General features: G+C 36.9%; 1 protein-coding gene across 1 annotated transcript in view; it reads right to left on the bottom strand.

Moving 5' to 3' along the window:
* The window catches only part of LOC128996820 (ubiquitin-protein ligase E3B-like), a 72,510-nt gene that overhangs the window by 18,542 nt on the left and 30,530 nt on the right, over window positions 1-23,438 (bottom strand). The window contains exons 11-16 of the mRNA XM_054422346.1: window positions 12,895-13,013; window positions 11,091-11,263; window positions 5,148-5,296; window positions 4,059-4,195; window positions 1,260-1,423; window positions 758-910 (exon numbers count right to left, since the gene is read on the bottom strand). Coding sequence (XP_054278321.1) covers window positions 758-910; window positions 1,260-1,423; window positions 4,059-4,195; window positions 5,148-5,296; window positions 11,091-11,263; window positions 12,895-13,013 — 895 coding nt within the window. The remainder of the gene's footprint in view (window positions 1-757; window positions 911-1,259; window positions 1,424-4,058; window positions 4,196-5,147; window positions 5,297-11,090; window positions 11,264-12,894; window positions 13,014-23,438) is intronic.

Genomic DNA, 23,438 nt, shown 5'->3' with positions numbered 1-23,438 from the left:
GAATCAGCTCATGGGTGACAAGCTTGCCAAGGACGTCTTTATCAACTGAGGATGTGAGATCAAGCTGTGACACCTGCAAAGTAGACAGAGGTAAAGACTTGCATCTACCATACACTTGTACTGACTGGTGACAGGAACTGCTCTGCCCCCAGGAATCAGCTCATGGGTGACAAGCTTGCCAAGGACGTCTTTATCAACTGAGGATGTGAGATCAAGCTATGACACCTGCTAATTGTCAAAGGTAAAGACTTGTATCTACCACACACTTGTTGAATTACTTTATGGAAGAAGATAAAGACAGGGGTTGGTATAGTATAACAAAACAGACAATTTTGTAAAAAATAGTATCGGTATCAAGAATTTAAAATCCATTTTTCATGTATCGGTATCGAGAACCGATCAATTTTATTATCAATACATCAATAAGAATTGTATTTATTGGCACAAAACATACAGGGTTTACAAGATATAAATACAGGTGCTTAGTGATAGCAAAATCGTCCTAAAATCAGGTTTTTTCTCTTAGGTTTAGATTAGCAGAATTTGTTTCATGGCTAGATCCCTGAAGAATGTGTTAAAATTGATGTACAATGGAAACAATTATTGATAGTTTTAATATTACACTGTCTAATACAGTGTTCTATATTACATATTACAGGCATAGGACAAATTATTTGGCACCATGTTAGTTAAGTGAACTTACATGTATATCTATATTTATTGTAAATACATAATTCCTAAAGTAAAATACCTCGACTGGGTCCTGTAGATGCTTGATGTACGTAAGACTCCTGTAGAGGTCTTTATCTAGAGAAGGGAGTTCATCCATACACGAGTACAGAGCTTGCTGTGTCTGCCCAGCCACTTGCGATAAGAAAAACAAAGCAAAGGGAACATCTACGACGATACCCTGTCAACAAATAGAGTAAACAGAATGGAGAATTAATTGATGAAATAACCATCAACATCACAATAAATATATCACCAAGATAAACAGCAACAGGATCTAACAAAACTAGATTGTTTTGTTATTAGGTTTGTCAGATACAAAATCAAATATTTACTTTAAATCATCATCATTTACTTTGATTAAAAGTTTAAAATAAATGTTTTGTTAAAATAATACATAAATCTTTACTACCTAAAAACACAAATTTTTGATATTACTTCTGCATCCTAATAATGGTGCTATAGGCAGATATTGTAGAATGTGTGTGTTCAAACAGGTGAATGTGACCGGTCACATTCTTTAGCTTTACCTCATAGACCGCTTTCCCAAGCATGCGGCCAATGAACTCAAAAAGCTGCAGATGGTTGTCTTGCAGGTGCGAGGTCGGGGAAGGGTAGAGTCGCTCCTCTGTTGTCACCCGAAACAGGTTCAGTGAAGGGTCGAACACTCGTTTGATGGTCTCTTCCAAAAACTCTACAAGGCAACAGACCATCAATGTAAGGACTTTCATAGACTGCAGTAAAATCCTATTAGAAGTGCTTTATTCTGAACGGTTACTTTGTTTTGAGTAGGGATGGACGGGTCCCGAAATTTCGGGAATTTTTCGGGAAAAAAATATCCCCGATTATCGGGACGGGATTACATTAAACTCGGGAATTTTTCGGGACGGGATTTGGTCCGATCGTCGGCGATTTTTCCGCTTCGCGAGTGCCGATAACGCCGTTATTGCGAGCGATAGGTCCGCGAACGCAGGACCCGAAGTCATTTCGACGATTACGCCGTGACCGCGGAGTCATAACGATGATCGCGCCGTGGCCGCGATTATTGGACCGACGATCGCACCGTGACCGCGAGTCATAACGATGATCGGGCTGTGACCGCGGAGTCATACCGACAGTCACGCCGTGACCGCGGAGTGATAACGACGATCGCGCTGTGACCACGAGTCATACAGACTATCACGTTGTGACCGCGAGTCATACCGACGATCGCGCCGTGACCGCGAGTCATACCCACGATTGCGCCGTGACCGCGAGTCATGTCGACGATCGCGCCGTGACCGTGGGGTCATACCGACGATAACCCCGTGACCGCGAGTCATGACGACGATCGTGCCGTGACCGCGGGTCATGACGACGAGCGCCCCGTGACCGCGAGTCATGCTGACGATCGCGCCGTGACCGTGAGTCATATCGACGATCGCGCCGTGACCGTGAGTCATATCGACGATCGCGCCGTGACCGTGAGTCATGACGACAATCGCGCCGTGACCGTGGAGTCATACCGACGATAAGCCCGTGACCGCGGAGTCATACCGACGATCGCGCCGTGACCGCGGAGTCATACCGACGATCGCGCCGTGACCGCGAGTCATGACGACGATCGTGCCGTGACCGTGGAGTCATACCGACGATAACCCCGTGACCGCGGAGTCATACCGAAGATCGCGCCGTGACCGCGAGTCATGACGACGATCGCGCCGTGACCGTGAGTCATACAGACGATCACCCCGTGACCGCGGAGTCATACCGACGATCTCGCCGTGACCGCGAGTCATGACGACGATCGCGCCGTGACCGTGAGTCATATAGACGATCACCCCGTGAACCGCGAGTCACAAGTTTCTATAGGTACCTGTAAATTGTTACCCATTTTTTGGTTTTTATAGATCATTGCCACAAATGGTAAAAATTGATTTCGTATGTCTTTTTTGGTAACTGCAATACAGTACTTTCTTTTTATGCACAGAAAAAAATCCCGTCCCGTCCCGTCCCGAAAATCGGGAAGGAAATAAAAATCCCGTCCCGTCCCGTCCCGAACTAAAAATTCAATCCCGTCCATCCCTAGTTTTGAGGAGGCGACCACTTGCCCCTGAACAGGTATTTTCCTGTAATTCCATAACGGCATATTATATTAAGCATTGTATTTTTGATTCATTAAAGATGATTAGAAGATTACCGAGTGCATAGATTTTCAATCACTCTGACTATTGAAAAAAACCAAAGTAAAGGCTCCTTGACAACATCAAAGAATCAGAGCGATAAGTACTATCACCTTGATGAATACTAACCAATGTTCAATTACAATTACAATTCATAGACTTATTTCTGTAAAACTGTTTTTACACAGTATAAATAGGTTGTAAAAAGCAGATCTTTAATATAAAATAATATTCAATATATCATTTCAAAGCCCTCCAAGTTTTTAGTACAAGTTGATCGAGCAGCAAATTTACTGTCTAAATATTGAGAAATGTATAATATACATACCGATACCATTTTTCAATTGTTTTACAAAATTTTCTGAATGAATTAAACAACATTCATTAAACATTAAGCATTAAACAACATGGGGGTATGGTTTAACTCATTCAGGTTAAAGACATGTGAAAATCTTAGTATAACAGTAATACTACAACAACTCCTGTCTTTAGGTCCTTCCATTAAGTATTTTTGAGGTAATGGGGTGTTTTTCAAGTAGGTAAATAAAAAATGTATCCAGCAATTATACATTCCAGCTAGCCAATTAATTTAAGTTTAAACCCTTTTAATGATATTTTAGAGGTGTGCTAGCCTGACATTTTCAGTCAAGCCAATATACTCGAGGTAATATCTTGATCATCGCCAGCAGTCGTGAAGATATCATCTTCGTCTTCAGGGAGACTGCAAAATACGAAATATCTTCCTCAATTACGGAAACATCATCACAGTCTTTGCGGTCGTGGAAAAATTATGAACATCTACCGCGGCCGTGTAGACATCATAATCAACTACCACGGTCACGGAAACGTCATAGTCGTCTTGCATGATCATGGCAAAAACATTTAACAGCACCCTTGGCCGAGTAGACATCATCATTGACTCCCACGGTCACGGAAACTTCATTGTCGTTGTCTGTGATCGCGGCAATAGCAGTAATTTTTCGATCGCATCGTAACAGCCAAGCATCGGTGGTATCGAGAATCGACACATCCCTACTATCCAGGTACGTTTTGCACATAGAATGTACAATATTTTAAAATCATAAATATCCAAGTTTACCTTCATTGTTTTTAACATGGATTTATCTTAACTGATATTTTTATAGCCTAATTAAAATTAGTATATACCTTTGAAAACACCGTCTTGATCAATCCCTGCCTCGTCTAAGCCTTGTTCATTGATGAACCTCACTCGTATGACACCCTTTAGAGCCTGGGCTGGTAGCAAAGCCAGCTGACGATAACCATCCTCCACGATACGACTCCTGTGAGATTCGTTGAGTTGTAATCACTTACACTAAGAGTAACTTGGATGCAAGATATCTTGTCAATACTAACTACCTTAACAAAGATATTGAGAAAGAAGAAAAGGTTACTTAACTAACTAACCCAAGAAAAGATTTCAAGGCAGTTGACAGCATACAAAAAGTAAAGAATGCGATTAATTTGATATATGGTCTCTACAAGGGGGTTTTTTAGAAGAGAATGTTCATTCTATTCTACTACCTGTAGATACCTTCCTTGAAAACTTATTACGTTGTGAACATTTTCTTTGGTTTTAACTGTTCGGTACAGTACTCTAACATAAGTACTCTAACATAGTTCGGTAAGATAGTTTTTTGTCTATTTCTTCTTCCTTAATGTATTCTTAGACCAAAAGCTCTTTTCTTTAAAAACTAACCAGCGTACCTTAATTATAATAAAGTACTTAATTGAAAAATGTAAATATCTTTTTGAAATTGCAACAATATTTGACTAGTAGTTCATTACAATTTTCAAAAATCAAACAGTTAATTTAGTACAACATCATCATCATACAGTAGAGTCTTGATTATCCTACCTAAACCGGCCACGACAAGGTCGGATATAATGGAAAATGAGAAAAACTACAAATATTGTATTCTTTAATTTGTTCCTATTTTGTTGAAAATCATACAAAATTGGAGTCTAGAATGAATTTAGAAGGAGATTTCTGCTAATTAAATGGTCTGTAATTAATGATAAGCCAATATGGGATATTTCAATATTTTTTTTTCAGTGCCATCAGAGATAACCACATTTGTGTCATCTGCATAAAGACATATTTCTGTGTCTCTGCTCCAAGTGACTCCTGGTAGACCTTTGACGTAACAAAGGTACATTAACAGACCTAAAATTGATGTGTGATATACATGAAAATAACAGATTGTACTAGTCAAACTGGCGTGACAGTTGTACCTGTGAACGGTGATTAGAGTACTACTTTGAGACGAGACACAAGCAGACTCTGTCAACCCCAGCACTGACTTCTCATTAGCTACATACTTGCGGAACAGCTGTACTCGCTCTTCATGGGGGATCACATGAGGCATCTTCTGCAAGAGTAACTGGAGACAGAATTATCACAATGTAGAATATCCATGTGAAAATCTTAATTCTGTCCTCTAATTACCTTTATATTAAGAGATAAATGCTGTGTTGCGAGCCTTTTAACTCAAAAACACTGATCTTTAACCTAACATATAACTGTAAACTTGGTCATCATTAGGATTCAATTATGCATACTCGTATTTAATAACAACTTTATTACTCAAAATTAGGGGTGTAGCATAGAGCACAAGGGCCTAGATTTTTTAGGATTTTTTGAGAGGATAGCAGGCTTACCTGAATGGGAAAGAGTCCAAACTGGCACAGGAAACACAAAAAAACTGTTCAACCTCTATGGTTATTTAATTATTATTTAACCATGTGTTTTTATTTACTTTCTTTAATAATATTGTCTTGTATTCGTGTCTTGATTAAAAACAGTTTAGTTTCTTTTGATCTTTTAATTTTTATCTAAATAAGAAATAGAACATGGCGCAGTCGAATGAAGAACCCGTATCCCTGAACATTAAGCCTCCTGAAGCCTTTTCCTTCAATCCTCACGACTGGAAGACATGGAAGACTCGCTTTGAGAGGTATTATTCCCTTAGCAATTTAGCTCTACATTCTGGTAAGCATCAGATTGACATGCTTATATACTGTATGGGGGAAAAGGGAGAGGATATACTTAACTCATTCAGGTTAAATGACAATGACAAATCTAATTACAAAGTTGTTCTAAAGAAGTTTGACGATCATTTCCTTCCAAAAAAGAACCTAATTTTTGAACGGGCTAGGTTTCTAAAACTTAAACAGGGTTCCATGCCGATTGAGAACTTTATCACAGACCTTCACAATCATGCAAAAAACTGTGATTGGGGTCAGATTGAAGAGGAGATGATTCTGATGGTTTTGATTATTGGTATGCAGGACGAATCACTAAGTGATCGTCTTCAACTTGAACCCGAATTAAAACTTAACACAGCTATTAACACTATCCGTAGATCTGAAGAACTAACAAGACAGAAACAAACACTAAACTTGGCTGACATAGCATTAATAAACAAAAACACTCAACATTTAAGTAAATCAAACATTTCTCCTGATAAATCAAACAATAATCGATACTTAAGCCAATTAATGACAATAAAAGCCTGTCCAATGTCGAAAAGAGATGTTTTGGTGTGGCTCGACAGTTTTACACAAAAGATTCAACTGTCCAGCTAAACAATACAAATGTGGGTTTTGTAAAAAAGTCGGTCATTTCCCAAATGTTTGCAAATCAAACAAAGTCAGTCAAATTGAATATGATGATTCTCCCCTTGAAAACCCCACCGAAAATGTTTGCTCTCAGTACATAGACCCACAAATTGGCTCTGTTGACAAAACCGTATGTGATGATCCTTGGTCTGTAGTGTTAAATATGAACGACAGTGATGATGTTCTTTTCAAAATTGATACAGGAGCAGATGTAACGATTTTGCCTTCCGACATTAAATTGAACAAGAAAATCAAACTGAATCCCACCTCCAAAACATTTAGTGGCGCAAATGGTCAAGCTTTGTCAATTTTGGGAACTGCTACAGTCAAACTATCCCATAATCACAAAACATGTTATGAGACTATATATGTTTCAAAGGGCACTTCCCAACCCCTTCTAGGTAAACCTGCAATAAAAAATTTGCAGTTACTTGCTTGAATCAATGAAATACAGCCATCCTGTAATGACTGGTTTAACAGACACCCTAAATTGTTTGAAGGCTTAGGTTCTATTGATGTCAAATACAAAGTAGAACTGAAAAATAACGCCAATCCATTTGCAATCAACACACCTCGTCAGATTCCTCTTCCTCTTTGGGAATCTACTAAAGAAGAGCTTGAAAGAATGGTGTCAATGGGGGTGATTGCTGAGGTACACCATGCCACAGACTGGTGCTCTCCAATGGTTGTTGTACCAAAGAAGGACTCTAACAAAGTTCGCATCTGTGTGGATCTTACTAAATTAAACAGATGCGTCAAACGAAGATACTATCCTATTCAACCCATCGACATAACACTTGCCCAAATCTCAGAAGCAAAATGCTACTCTAAATTGGAAGCTAATAATGGATTTTGGCAGATCACATTGGACGAAGAATCCCAAGATTTGACAACGTTTCTGACACCGTTTGGACGCTTTAAATTTCTGAAACTACCCTTTGGAATAACATCTGCACGAGAAGTATTCCAGAAATGCGTGAATCGAACCCTTAAAGGTCAAATGAATGCACTTGCGCACATGGACGATATAATTGTTTGGGGGAAAACTCAACAAGAACATGACTATTTCTTAGAAGAAGTACTTACCAAACTTGAACGTGCAGGCTTCACCTTAAACAGAGACAAATTTTTGTTCTCTCAAACCTCCTTAACCTACTTAGGTCACCATCTATCCGAATCAGGAATCAAAGTCGATGAGACGAAAGTCGAAGCTATAAGAAAAATGGCACCTCCAACAGATATTTTGGGTGTACAAAGGTTACTTGGCATGGTTAACTTTATTGGCAAATACATACCTAACAAAAGTAGATTACTAAAACCCATTACCGACCTTCTAAGTAGAAAAAACGAATGGTGTTGGGGGTTTGAACAACAGAAAGCATTCAATGAACTGAAAGAATTATTGAACTCCACCTCAACTAGCATTCTATGACAAGGATAAACCAACTATGATTTCTGCTGACTCTTCTACACAAGGCTTCTACACAAGGCCTGGGTGGAGTACTTTTACAACAACAAACAGATGGAAATTGGAAACCGATTTCTTATATTTCACGTACTCTGAGCGAAACCGAACGAAACTACTCTAACATTGAACGAGAAGCTCTATCTCTAACATGGAGCTGTGACAAGTTTAAAGACTATATTGTGGGCAAGCACATCATGTTGGAAACAGATCACAAACCTTTAGTAAGTATTTTGACTACTAAAGAGGTCAATGATATGACACCCCGTCTTCAAAGGCTCAGACTTCGAATGATGAGATATTCCTACAATGTTACATATACTCCTGGCAAACATTTAGCAACTGCTGATTGTCTCTCAAGAAGCCCTGTAGCAACTAATGAGAGTTATGATTTGGATGAGGAAGTTGAACTGGCCGTCCACACAGTAACGAGAAACATTGCCTATGTAACTGACATGGTTCTTGATAGAATTTCCTCGGCACAGCGGGCTAGTTCAGAACTCAGGTTAATTAAATCTTACTGCTCAACTGAATGGCCTGATAAAACTAAGATTCCCCATAATCTTAAGCCATACTTCACAGTTCGGGATGAAATATCTTTTTGTGACGGACTGTTGCTTAGAGGAGAACGTCTCATAATCCCGGAAACTCTTAGACAAGAAATGTTGACAAGAATACACACAGGTCACCTAGGAATTACTAAATGTCGACTTAGGGCCAGCAATAGTATGTGGTGGCCGGGAATGTCACTTGATATTGAGAAATATGTTAATGATTGTCCAAAATGTACAGAACATAGAACCCAACATCATGAACCCCTTTTACCAAGTGAGCTTCCAACTCGTCCTTGGGAAAAGGCAGCGATTGATCTCTTCAAACTCGAAGGAACGTGGTTCGTAGTAATCACTGACTGTTTTTCCCGTTATTTCGAAATAGCTACATTAAAAAACCTGTCAACTGCTGAAATAATCGAGAAATGCAATCTATTTTTTGCCGTCATGGTATACCAATTGAGCTACGGTCAGATTGTGGCACACAGTTTGCTACTAGATACACTGGTCTTGAAAACACTGAATTCAAAAAGTTCGCTCAATGCTATAACTTTAAACTTGTAACGAGCAGCCCAAGCTACCACCAAAGTAGTCAAAATAGCAAAAAGTGTACTGAAGAAAAACAAAGAAGATCCATATTTAGGTCTCCTGACTTATCGCAATACACCCCTATCCACAAATGGATACAGTCCTGCTCAACTAATATACAATAGATCATTACGAGATAACCTGCCTGTTTTACCTAAACAACTTGAAATCAAACCCGATCTCTCTCAATTAAAGGAAAAAGAAGATACTTACAGAGCATCTTACAAGAGAAACTACGATAGACGCTATGCTACAAGAGAACTTCCATCGCTGCATGTAGGTCAAAAAGTATGGATCCAAGACTTAAAAAGAGAGGGGATTATTATCAGCTTAGGACAAGAACCAAGGTCATACTGGGTTAAGACAGGAAACACTACGTTGAGAAGGAATCGACACCACCTTTTGCCTTACAAAGGTAATACAAGCAAACAGAGCAATCCTATTCCTTTATCCATCAAAGATACAATGCCAGATACTCTGCCATTTACTACTGTTACTCAAACCAACTCGTCCCTATCAAATACTACTGAAAAAGCAACTACTACTCCATCTAGAACACCCCAAGATTACAGTAAATATTTTTTATGATCAACAATTCCCAATCAAGAAGCTGCAATTAAAAAATCATCAAGAGGCAGAATTAATCAAGAGGCAATAAGACCAACCAAACAATTTCCTGAATAAACTTCGAAAAAAAAAAAAAAAACTCAAAGGGAAAGATGTTCAACCTCTATGGTTATTTAATTATTTTTTAACCATATGTATTTATTTACTTTCTTTAATAATATTGTCTTGTATTTGTGTCTTGATTAAAAACAGTTTAGTTTCTTTTGATCTTTTAATTTTTATTTAAATAAGAAATAGAACAAAAACTTGTTTTTGTGTTTCCTGTGCCAGTTTGGACTCTTTCCCATTCAGGTAAGCCTGCTATCCTCTCAAAAAATCTTTACTCAAAATTAGAACGTTTATAATAATTAAATGATTTAATACTTAAAATAAATAAAAAAGGAAAGTATCTTTTATGGTTAAAACTGATTCAAAAGCAATGAAAATGGTTCATTTACAAAAATAAAAAATAAACTATCTAAATGCAAATACAAATGCAAATATATTTTACAAGTAATAGGTGATAATTGTACAGTATTATGCAGATTGCCATCTTTATATGAGATTAGTGATAAGTAGAAAGAACATAGCTAAAATATAATATTAATTTCACAGCATAGTACTTAAAACAAAATGTTGTTCAAAGGTTTATTGCGGACATTTTCCATCACGATTAGAACAAAATAATATAAAGCAATACTGTATATAAAAACCGTTAAAATAAAATTAAATAAAATGCTCATCTTCCTTTACACCTTCAAACTCAAATGAAATGGAAAAATTGTCATCTTCGTTGACTTGTAATAAATCCCCTATAGTATCAAATTTTAGGTCTCTATTTGAGGATATTTAAAATCATAAAAATCAACTAAACTATTACGTACCTCGTCTTGCAGTTCGAATATAGTGTCTGAAGTCCACTACATATGTTTCGCCAAATATGGCATTCTCAAGTAGTTAACAAAAACATTTTATTCAAATTGGACTTGTCAACATGTTACTTCAAATACAAAAATATTTACATTATGACACAAAAAATAAATTAACGAATAAAACATTTAAACGTGTAGGCCTACAACACATAACCTGACCAACGGCACACAGCAGTTACTATATAAATTTGGTCAACCTAGACTTCGACTGAAGATGGACCTTCGGGTCCGAAATTCATATAGGATAGACAATAATAAGATTGCAAAGGTAAGACTTTTCAATATCAATTAATTATAAGCAATCCAATCCAGAGGCTAAAATGACTAATACCATGATTCACACCACTTGTGTTGTTTACAGTTGCTTACAACATTTATTTGTGCCTGTTAAAACATTACAAGTGAGCAGTAGTACCTGGTTGGGTTTCTTGCCCTTGTCGAGGTCTGCCATGAAGGAGCTGGTGCGAAGGTCCTTGATGAGCCAGTGCCCTGCAGGAGCGTAGTTACGTCTACTATCTCGTCTATACAACACCATCAGCAGAGTGTGCAGAGAGTGGAATAGCCCGTTGCTGTTGATGCTCTTGGAATCTAATGAAAAAGTCAAACAATCACCACATCACAAGCCCTTTTAGTCATATGATTCTGTTACATTTAAAAACCAGGACAGAATGATGTCAAACTTAAATGATCAATAAAGTGGTTTAAATACTTGCATAAAAGTTATCCAAAATGTTGCTCACGGCAACCGGTTTCAATCCACAATAAGGATCTTCATCAGACCGATCAGGATGTCAAAACATTTTTTTTTTCTCTTCTTGCAAAGGTCGTCAAATGGCGTAAAACATGCACATATAGTCACAAACACGAAACACGGACATTTAACACTGAAGACACAGCCAAAATTATTGCGACGACTCATCCCCGGCGAAGGTATAGTCGAGACTGTCGGTGGTCAGTAGAATCCAGTCGTCCAATCCTTATCAGCTGTTTCATTGAGGTCTACCCCCTCCATCCACACCCTTCAATACCTTGATTGCAGTGTCATAAATATAATTAGATGAAAATGACAGCTTGTCGTTCAGGATGTTCTGATGATCCGATTTTACAGCTTTATATATTTCAAATTCTTCTAATGTGCTTGTCTAAAATCTGTCTTTTGAAGAGTGTAAAATATGCATGTTTCTGTGTATATCTGAATAATTATGGTTATTTGAAACGAGGTGGTCAGCAAAAGCAGATGTCTGGGTCATGGTTTTCTTGGGCAAATGTTCCTTGAATCTCTTTTTAAAGGAGCGAGAAGTCTGACCGATATAGTACTTTACACAATCAGTGCATGAAAGACGGTAAACACCAGTTTTCTCATATTCTGGAGTTGAAGTCTGGGGTCGCTCTTTCAATAAAGTTCCAAGACTGTTAGTAGTCCTGAACGAAACTGTGATATTATCTTTGGCTAAAAGGTTCTTAAATTTATTGCTTAGAAAATTACCATACCGTATTTAGCTGATAAGAATGTTTTGGGGGCTTTTGTTTCGTTTCCATTCGATTTTTATTCTATGTTTGTAAATCAGATTATCAATAATTGAGCTTCTGTACCCGTTAGAGATGGCTATATATTTTAATATGTTAACTTCATCTTCATAGTTACTCTGTTTCATGGGGACTGTTAATAGCCTGTAGACAAAACTATTGTATGCTGCTAATTTTTGTGTGTGAGGATGGTGTGATTCAGCATGGACCTCAATGAAACAGCTGATAAGGATTGGACGACTGGATTCTACTGACCACCGGCTGTCTAGACTATACCTTCGCCGGGGATGAGTCGTCGCAATAATTTTTGCCGTGTCTTCAGTGTTAAATGTCCGTGTTTCGTGTTTGTGACTATATGAGCATGTTTTTACGCCATTTGACGACCTTCGCAAGAAGAGGAAAAAAAAAATGTTTTGACATCCTGATCGGCCTGATGAAGATCCCTATTGTGGATTGAAACCGGTTGCCGTGAGCAACATTTTGGATAACTTTTATGCAGGTATTTAAACCACTTTATTGAAATATTGGTTATCCGGAGGCTAAATCACGATGAAATTAAATGATCAGTTTGTTTGACATATTTAGATACCACTGCAGGAAAAAGCGTTTGGTAAATGTCAAATTGTTTTGTAAACGTAACACAACTAAAGTTATTAACTGTTTGAAAAGGTAAGTTAATATTAATTACTCACCAAAATGGTTGTTCATGATACCCGTGAAAAGAAAATGATTGAGAAAACTAGACATAGAGATGTAGTCATTGAGAGTGAAGGGTTTCTGTTGTTCATACATCTCAATATCATCCAGAATCCTGCAAACATTAATAAAATATTAACCAACGAGATCAGAACCTGATACATACCAGCATTGACTTTTGAAAACTGAAGTAGACCTATAAGGACCATGCTGTCCTCTTATCTTTATTTTTAATTCAAAACAAACATAGTCATGTAAGCCAGTCACAGATTGACCTTACCTCATAGGCCATTGAAACCTAAGAAGGTTGTAGGCCTCACCAACGATGCTTCTCCACTCTTCTCTATTCTCGGCTGCCTCAGGCATAGTGCCCAACGCTGCTATATCCTTCACCACCTGGCTCTTCCACCACAGTCTCGCCCTGCCGAGCGGCCTCCTGCCTTCTGGTCCACAGCTTTTATTATCGATGAATTCTTTCCCCTCCATACAGATTGTGCTGGAGTCTAAAATTCTTTTTCCACCTCATTTTTTTGTAACTGAGATAGTTGATGTGACATAAAAAATGCTATAGCTATAATAAGTCTTCCTATCAGTTTGACTTGATTAAAAAGTCTGCATATTTGAAAGAAGTAAGTAATTTACATCAACACAATCTGTCGGTAGTGTATTATAATGTTATAGCCTATTCACATATTATCATATGTTAAATGTATCATATGTTAGTTGGAGGTAAACAATATCAGTCATGTTTATGTTTTAGTCTGGAGTTGAATTGTGTTAACTATTTATCCCTCCGAGTGTCCCTTGTTTTGGCCTTAATGTCTGCCTATTTTTTGCTCATTTGCAAGGTTTTATTAAAACGGATCTGAGAAGCTTGAAAACAATGTTAATTATACTGTTCTATATACCATTTTGTTTGGAAAATCATGGGCTTTAATATTATACATAGAACATAAGGAACATTTGTTTCAAAAAAATTGTTTAGGTAAAAAAAATATTTTGAAAGATTTTCAAAAAAAAAAAATAAGTTTGCGCTCAATAAAATTGTATAAATTATAGGCCTATAAATATTTGAAAATAGCCACTTTGTTCTAAATTTTATGAGGATTACAAATATATAATAATATAAGGAAGTAGATTAGCAAATAAATAAGTTATGGGCAAAAAACAGATTTCAGTACATAGCGTTTAGCTAAGAATGCATAGCCTAACCATAGCTAGGAATCTGGCTGATAATTTACATCAATATCACTACCTACTTCTTCAGGATCATCAACCAGCCCTTCAAAATCACTTAAATCTTCTTATAATGCACCACGTATATCACTACTTTTGATTTTTAACACTAAAACAATGATAAACGTAATAAAACACATCAGTCATTGGTCCGAGGTTAACAAAGCTGTTTACAAATACGCTTGTCAGCTGTCTGCTACAATATTTTCGGAACTAAAATCAATAGCGCTTAGAGACAGACCTCCGGAGAAAGCTCTGAATCTGTCAAATAAAACGATACCTAACTCGATCCAGTTCAATCCGATTTCGTCAGTCATAGAGCCTTCGCCGTAAACAGTGTTTGTGAGTCGCTGCAGCGACAAATAACACTCGGAGGGTTAAGAAATAATAATTGTAAAGACTTTAGTAAAACTAATACGTATTGACTTTTAGAAGGTATTTACTCAGAGGAGGTACAGAAGAGGCTACGATGACAGCTGTGGGCTTCTTATTAGCTGAGGGAACGCCTTACCGTAACAAAACGATTGGTGGCTATCGGCTTCTATGGTCTAATGGTTAGCGTGCCGGGCTGATATGCTGAAGGTCTCGGGTTCGAATCCCGCTGGCAGCATTAACTTTTTGTCCAAGATTTTTTTTATTATCAGCAAGTTTGGTTGGTTTGGTTCGGTTATGACAGTTTAATTTTATTATTAACTCATTATAAAATTTTAATTGAGCAATTTCTAGTTTTATTTAATAAACAGAATTATTTTTTCTATTGCTAAACTTTTGTTATATTATTTCATTATCAGCAAGTTTGGTTAGTTCGGTTAGGTTATGATAGTTTAATTTTATAATTAAAAAATAATAAAATTGAATTTGAGGCATTTATTATTTTATTTTATGAACAGAACAAACTATTTTTGCGATTAGTAAACCTTCATTGCCAAAGTGCTCTCTTCTACAGCGCTGTTCACGGAGGAATTTTGAACTAAATGCCTCATTCGTACCTCCCCTAAGTCAGACCCCTTTTAGAATGATTCACAACATAGCAACCACAAACATAAACAATAGTAATGATCAGCTGCTACAAATTCAACTAATATTAAATTCAACATATACAACATCTCCCTTCTTCAGAGGTTCTTCAAGGGCTTTTGAAGATTCGAACGAATCGGCGGTTACGTCTGTATAATCTTCCATCTGCTGCTATAATATATGAACGTAGTCCTTCTTTTGAGACAATTGATCCCTTAGTGCAAATCTCTGATTTGATGTCAGGTCGTTTTTGAATAAGGACATGACTGCCTACTTCTAGAGGCTCCAGATTGCATGTACCTTTGTCATATTGGCCTTCAAGATTTTCATGAATTCTTCTTTGGAACTCCTCAGGGGCAGTAGATATACCAAAGGGTAGTCGTGTCCAGCGAAATCTTCCTTTAGGAGTCCAAAATGTTGTGAGTTTGCTCGCTTCCTCTGTAAGTTAGACGTGCCAAAACCCATCTTTTAGATCAAGAATACTAAAGTATTTTGCTCCTGCTAATTGTGGTATGATCTCTTCAACAGTAGGCGTTTGATAGTGAGATCTCTTGATGGCTTTGTTTAGGTAGAAAGGGTCTATGCAGTCTTATTTTATTAGGTTTCTTGACGACCACAATACTACTAACCCAATCAGTAGGTTATGTGACCTTTTTAATTACTCTAAGAGACTCAAGTCTGCATAGCTCTGTATTTATTTCATATTTCAGAGCAAGGGGGTGATGTCTAGGAGCAGCAACTGAAGGCTGATCATTTGGATCAACTTTTATGTTGTATGAACCTTCAAGACATCCAAGCCCTTCAAAAACATCAGGATATTTACTGAATAAATCATTTGTTTGGAATTGAGTGGTAGCTAAGGCTTGAAACACCTCATCATCGATGGTAATCAAACCCAGTCTCAAACAATCACTTGCCCCTAGTAACAGATTTTTTTCGCTTTCCATTACTTCAAATCTCAAATCGTAGAACCGTTTCTTAAATTTAGCTCTCAAGACAATATTTCCTAATGATTTTTGTGACATTACTCCATAGAATGATAGAGTGACCACACTTTTGTTCAAAACTGGCTTATCAGTATCCAACAGGCTTCATAAATCAGTGATACTTAAAACATTGCATGTAGCTCCTGAGTCTAGTTGACATTTTAAAAACTTTCTATTGACTTGCATTTTGACAAAAAGCTGTTTTTTGTAAGTAGGTCTATCAGTTTCTTTCATATGCATGACATCCTCTTGAGAAGTAGAATGCTGATCTTGGTTTTCTTCGTCCTCAATATGTTTTACTGTCATTTGGCTTTTACACACACTACTAAAATGGTTTCTTTTTTGGCAACTGGAACAGATCTTACCATAAGCCGGACAAGTCCCTCTTTTGTGAAATTTTCCACAGTATCGACAAGATTGACCTTTTTCATTGTATTGATGTTTTGTTATCTTAAAAGAAGTTTCTTTGTTTCCTGGAGATGTCATTTGCTTTACATATGTTTACGTATTTTCATACTGCAAACAAATTTCCATAGCATCATTTAGCTTCAAGCCTTTCTTCAGCAATAGACGTTTCCGTAGTTCATTGTTTTCTAGGCCAATGACAAGACGGTCACATATTAATGTCTCTTCTAACTCATTTTTATTTAAACTTGACAAACCATCAATACCGCAACTTTTAGCTCCTTCTTTCAACCAAGAATCAAGAATCAAGAATCTTTATTGCCTTTGATCCATACATATACAGACATTGGCATAGTCAATAAATTAAATAATAAATACATTACATTCTAACAATACAATACTTACAAATGTTAAATTAACAGTAACGGTACATAGAGGTGGTGAACAATAATAACAATAACAGTCAATAACATGAATTAAATCTTAAAATCAATAGTAACAGGACATAATAAAAAATCTTCTATTTTATAAAAAGGATTGGCAATAAGCCACTCAGATATTTTAATTTTAAATTGTTTCATAGTCACAAATCGGGCAGTGTCAGGCAGTTTATTGAAAAATCTCACGTAGTTAATTTTAAAGCAGTTTCCTGTTTTTGCTAAGCGGTGCTGGGGAAGGTCAAATTTGTTTTTACCTCTTGTGTTGTGGCTATGGAATGTTTTTCTATTATTGAAATCTGTAATATGTAGTTTGGTATAAATGAGAATGTGGTAAATGTAAAGATTAATAACAGTCATTACTTTGAGTTTTATAAAAAGTGGTTTGCAATGTTCAGTGTCAGTTGTTCTAAAAATTGTTCTAATGATATTTTTCTGTGTTGTAAGTATGTCATACACAAAACCTGAATGACCCCAAAGAGTAATGCCATACGAAAGATGGGACTGACAAAAAGCATAGTAAGCCACCCTTAGATATTCAAAACTCACAAAATCCCTAAGCTTCCACATGAGATAAGAAACTCTTGAAATTTTTCTGTTCACATACTCAACATGAGACTTCCAATTCAATTTGTTGTCAATAAAAAATCCCAGCAATTTAACCCTTAGAGTGCCAGGCGAGAAATAAAAGTAACGCTCAAAAAATGCCGATGATTTTTCCCGAAGGTCGCGCTAAAAATGCCGAGCGCGATCTGGCGATTTTTAGGTTAAAATTTCGTAAAAATCGAATTTTCGATATTTCGACCAACGAAAATCGATGTATCGCATCTAGCAACTTTCGACTCAATGTTAATATATGGGTTAAAAGAATCCGAGTATTTATTCGGTTGTTATGACAGCTGTTCGATCATTACGAAACGTCCGGTCAGCCGGACGTTGGCACTTTTGGCTCGTTCTAAAAACGTCCGGTCGGCCGGACGTTGGCACTTTTGGCTCGTCTTAAAAACGTCCGGTTCCCCGGACGTTGGCACTCAAAGGGTTAACAGTTTGATAATCTTCAACATGAGCCAAACTAAGCAACAAGCTTTGAGTTTTCTCCCTGTTACATAGCAACTTATTCGAAGAGAACCAATTTTGAGCTGTGTTGAAGACACTACTTATTTGTTCCTCAAGACACATTAAGTTCCTGTGTGAAGATAGTAAGGTTGTGTCATCTGCATATATGACAACCTTAGAGGCAACGTTAGATGGAAGGTCATTAATGAAAACAGTGAATAAAAATGGCCCAAGAACAGAACCTTGCGGAACACCGGTATTGTTGGTTAGTATTGAAGACTGACATCCATTTGCAGAAACATATTGGGTTCGATTGGAAAGATATGATTGCAGCAACTGAAGGGAGCTCTCTGAGATATTATAAAAAAACCTTCCTATAAAATCCTTTATATTTTCATTCTTGTGTTGGATTATTTTGTTAAACAAAAATCTTTCATATAAGGGATTTGTCATTCCTACAAAATATGAATCCAATGCATCTATGATACCAGCAAGATCTGTATTGTTGTTATCTACAAGTTTTTCAATCAATTTAAGGCCCTCTTTACCTATTAATGTGTTAAACATAGCCAGTTTGAGTCATGGTGTACTTAGCCTTGTGCCACATACTGCTCCTGCCTCTGTAGTTTTCCCATTGCTTCTAAAAATTTTTTTTTCTTAAGATAAGTGCAGATTTGTATAATATTATATTATTCAAATAGTTTTTTTTTGTTTTTTTTTCAAGATATGGTAAGATAATTTAATATAGATAATTACAAGACAAATAAATCTAAATTTACAGATATTGCTAAAAATTTTGATTCTTTCAATAAATATGTTGGATGCCTGCTCCATCTTCGAATTCTCAAGCAGATCTCCATTTTTTTTTTTAGATCTTCTCAGGCACATACTTGTTACCCTTAAAATTGAGCAAGTCAGTCTCGTTCTGATCCAATTAACTACCAGGCTGTAAGGCTTAACCCATTTTTCTGACAATCTCTCAGCTAGTGCTCTTATTAGTGTTTGAAAATCTTTGCCTAGGATTCCGCAGACTGATGTTATCAAAGGAGTGAAAGAGGCATTCCGGCTCTCACAGGCTGAAATATACTTTCTTTTCTTTTCTTCTTCTGCATTTTGTATGACATTGTCATGAGGTTTGGAAGCATATGAGGGAGCATCGGTGTCTACGACACGGATATCAAATAATGCCTCCCTCTGTGTCTCCCATACCCCTCTACATGCCAAGTCAGCTTTAATTGCAGGCCCGTTTGCATTTCTATTCTCTGCTATAAGGGGCTCTTTGATACAATTCCCCCATGCCTGTTCCACAATGTTTCCTATAGCATCTCTAATTTCATTGTGTCGTTTGATAATTAGGCCACCTACAGGACATGTAAGGGCATGGTCTGTGTTAAATTCTTTCCCACAGCCATCACATTTGGTCGGTAAATGGATCGGTGTCCGACCATATCTCAGTGCCAGGGAATCCCTAAATTCTTGGGGTGACATGTCTAAATTTAATTTCTTCAATGGTACACAGGATAACCAGCTGCTATGTTTTGATTTAGGGTCAGCATTTCGTAGAATTACATTTTGCCTTTGTAGTGAAAAATATTTTAAATTTTCATTTAATAATTTGTTTTCTTCAGTTTTCTTTTGTTCTCTATGGAACTTTAATGTTTTTTTTTAAGCATCTTCATGCTCACTGAACTCAAAAGAGGTTTTTAATGCAAGAGATTGTAAGAGAACTTCACACCCTCTTTTTGACGTTTCATATATGTGTTTCGATTGTACTATTGGATCAGCCATCCCTATTCCTCCACTTTTTACTGTTAGATGAAGTAATTCATGCTCTTCTTTACATATAGTCCAGTCGGCAGGTAGAAAAAACAGGCGTTAGATGGAAAAAGGTCGGAAGTTAATGAAACTTGGGGATGTTGTTCAGGGATGATAAATCAACATTTTCCCAAGTTTTGGACCTCGAGGACCCTGTGGAAAAAAGATGTTGGGGGAAAAACTTCAAAATTTTGGACTTTTTTTTCTCAATAACTTTTTCCCCTTACTTCCTGCAGAAAAAGCATACGTTACAAATTTGTAGAGCGTTGAATTTCCTACAATTCTACAGTTCAAACATGTTTGTACAATAATTCGTTACCGAGCAATAGTATTTTTATTTTAATGTATCTTTTAAAAATTCACCAAAATATGCAAAAAAAGCAGATTTCCTACTCATTTTTACTTTCTCCCCCTATACCATAGTATATGGAGAAAGTATTGTTTTCGTCAAAATTTTCGAGTTCGAGTTTTGAGTGGATATATTCGTTTTGGGTCCCCCTGGACCCAAAAAAGTGGTTTTTGAAGTGATGTCTGTGTGTGTGTGTGTGTGTGTGTGTGTGTGTGTGTGTCTGTGTGTGTGTCTGTGTGTCTGGATGTGTACAGAGCTAGGGACTACACCTGTGGTCCGATTTCAATGAAATTTGGTATGTAGGTTCTAATCCGTGGTATCTCCAGGCGTTTTTTTCATTTTTTTGAAATTTTGATTTTTTATGGGGATTTTCCCATAAAAACCCATAAAAAACTGGAAAAATCGGATTTTTTCAAAAATGGCCCGAACGATTTTGATAAAAATTTTGTATGTTGTAGCCCTTTAAATTCTGAACAAAATGGTACAAATCCCATTTCTGTAAAAATTACGGTTCAAAAGTTACGGTAAATTATGTTATTTTCCCATAAAACCCCCATAAAATAACAAAAAAATAGGATTTTAGAAAAAAATCCGGTTTTGATTTAACAGAGTATGTTATGATCCTTACAATTTTGATAGTTTTTGTCATTTTTTAGAAAATTTTATTTTTAATGGGGATTTTCCCATAAAACCCCATAAAAAACTGGAAAAATCGGATTTTCTCAAAAATGGCCCGAACGATTTTGATAAAAATTTAGTATGTTATAGTCCTTTAAATTCTGAAGAAAATTGTACAAATCCCATTTCCGTATATTTACTCTCACCGCTTACTCATGAGAAAGGTTGTTGACAATCTTATGGGAGAAAGTATGTGTCAGAATGCTGATACCGTTTATTTCTGTTGCACGCAAATACTACCCACCCTTTCCAAACCCAACCCAAATTCTCAAATGCTAATTTTGTTCTCCGATGAAAACCAACCATATTCAGATCTTGTTGGTATTGATATTAGTTACTCTTTGTAGCTGAGGTGTTATCGAACCCACCTGCTGTGTGGAGGAAATGAGCAGAAACTTGGGGAGTAGAGGACACTGGGATATGTGCCTCTTCCACTTTTTATGAAGATAGACATTATTTGTATTAGTTCCTAATGCTGTCAAGAGAATAAGTGTGTCTACATCTTGAGCAGTAATGATGACGCTGTCGAATTCGCTAGCCTTGGATATGGCGGTGTTGACCATAATCACGTCGGCGTCCTCATATGCTTGTAGGAGTTTTGTTCCACACCACTTTATATAACCTCTAATTACGTTACATTTCCTCTTGACAAGGTTTACTTTCTCTATAGGAGTGAAGAGTGAGTACATTACAGATTTTGTTCCCTTGCACATTCCTTCCTCGATAAAGATTGATATGGGTAAGGGGGCGAGTTCAAACTTAAAGACCTTATTTATATATTACTCAAATATTTTTGCAACGCAGACACACTTGAAAAGAGTGAGAGGGTAGACAGTGAGTTTTTTACCAGAAATTTTCAACGAGCATGAAACAGAAGTGAGAATCACCACCTTGTCCATCCGTTTGAGTTTCAATTCTTCAAAATGTTCATCCATTATTTTCTTCATGCATGATATGCTTATCTCTCGTGCTAAGTGGCAGTTAACGTCAACATGACCAATGATTCCTGTGTTCAAAGAAACTATCTCCTGCATGTGAGGGAATTGGGGATGTTCAGTGAACCATGAGAGCAGTTTATCAATGTCCATGTTATCTCTCACTACACGGGTCGGTCTCATGTCTAAATGTTGCTCAGATGATGTCTCTGAGCGAACATCAGCGAACAATTCTACTTGTTCACAAATGCTTTGAAGACACAGCGTGCCTAATGTACATCTAGAAAGAAAGCAAAGAATCACTTACTCCGCGTCCACGAGTGAGTCCTCCATAGCTCTTTATAGCCCGCGTGAGGAGCATATAGACTACCAACCAAACGAGACTAAAACCAAAATATAACTGTAAGCAACACAGTACGGCAACACGACAAAGTAATATAAGGCAAAATTACTAATTAGTGAGCAAAAATTAGTGAAGACAGGAAAGAAACTTTGCAGACTGATGGATGTTTTGATGATAGTGTTTAACAACATATTAATCAATTGTAATTGTGAAATATCCTATTAATACATAGAAGATAATGCAATATTGTGGTAGTGTTAAACCAGGGTGTAGGAAGCCACCTTGATCAGCTGAGTGATGGGTGGGTGGGATATGGGGATATCCGGATATGGTGCTTATAACTTGGAACGATAATTACTACAAAATTTAGTAATAATTTTGCTTGCAGCAGAAAAAATAAGTAGAAAATCTGCTTTTTTGCATATTTTGGTGTATTTTTTAAAATATATTAAAATAAAAATACTATTGCTCGGTAACAAATTATCGTACAAACATGTTTGAACTGTAGAATTGTAGGAAATTTAACGCTCTACAAAAGTGTAACGTATGCTTTGTCGGTAGGAAGTAAGGGAAAAAAGTTATTGAGAAAAAATCAAAAAAGTGTCCAAAATTTTGAAGTTTTTCCCCCAACATCTTTTTTCCACAGGGTCCTCGATGTCCAAAACTTGGGAAAATGTTGATTTATCATCCCTGAACAACATCCCCAAGTTTCATTAACTTCCGACCTTTTTCCATCTAAAACTACCTGCCGACTGGACTAATAGGCCTTCTTGTAATCCAAACAGATTGGGGAAAAGTGATGTTCTAATAGTGTGCTGGATTGGACTGAACATTTCTGGTTCAACTTTTACTACTCTCTGGAAAAAAGTCCATTCTGCTCGTAATGATTTTGTAGCAACAGTATGGGCTGATTGAGGGTGTTTTTCAGCAATCTCAGCAATATTTTCAACACGCTGGGTCCAAGCATTGATCTTTTCTGTTGCAAACTTTTTCTTTTCTTCCTCGCAGCCAATAAAGCCTCCTAAAAACTTGCTGCCATGAACAACTTCGATTCCCTCCATTTGTTTCATAACTTTTTGGGGAATTTCAAAATCATGGTTCCAAATTAGTTTGGTTTTTTTTGCTTGAGGGTAGTATCCATATTTTGGACCGATTTCTTTAAGTTTTTGCCACCATTGCATCACATTATTAAGGGATCCTTGACAAGATGAATCATCTGCATACCAGGTCTGGAAAACATCTGGCATTCTTTTTAATTCCTGAATTAGTGGAAGTGTTGCTAA

The sequence above is a fragment of the Macrosteles quadrilineatus genome, unplaced genomic scaffold (assembly GCF_028750875.1).
Source record: "Macrosteles quadrilineatus isolate MER2022 unplaced genomic scaffold, UCM_ALF_1.0 Scaffold_1__1_contigs__length_201487025, whole genome shotgun sequence".
Classification (NCBI taxonomy): Eukaryota; Metazoa; Arthropoda; class Insecta; order Hemiptera; family Cicadellidae; genus Macrosteles; species Macrosteles quadrilineatus.
Note: the sequence above shows the minus strand (reverse complement) of the source record. Positions and strands in the feature narration are given on the sequence as shown.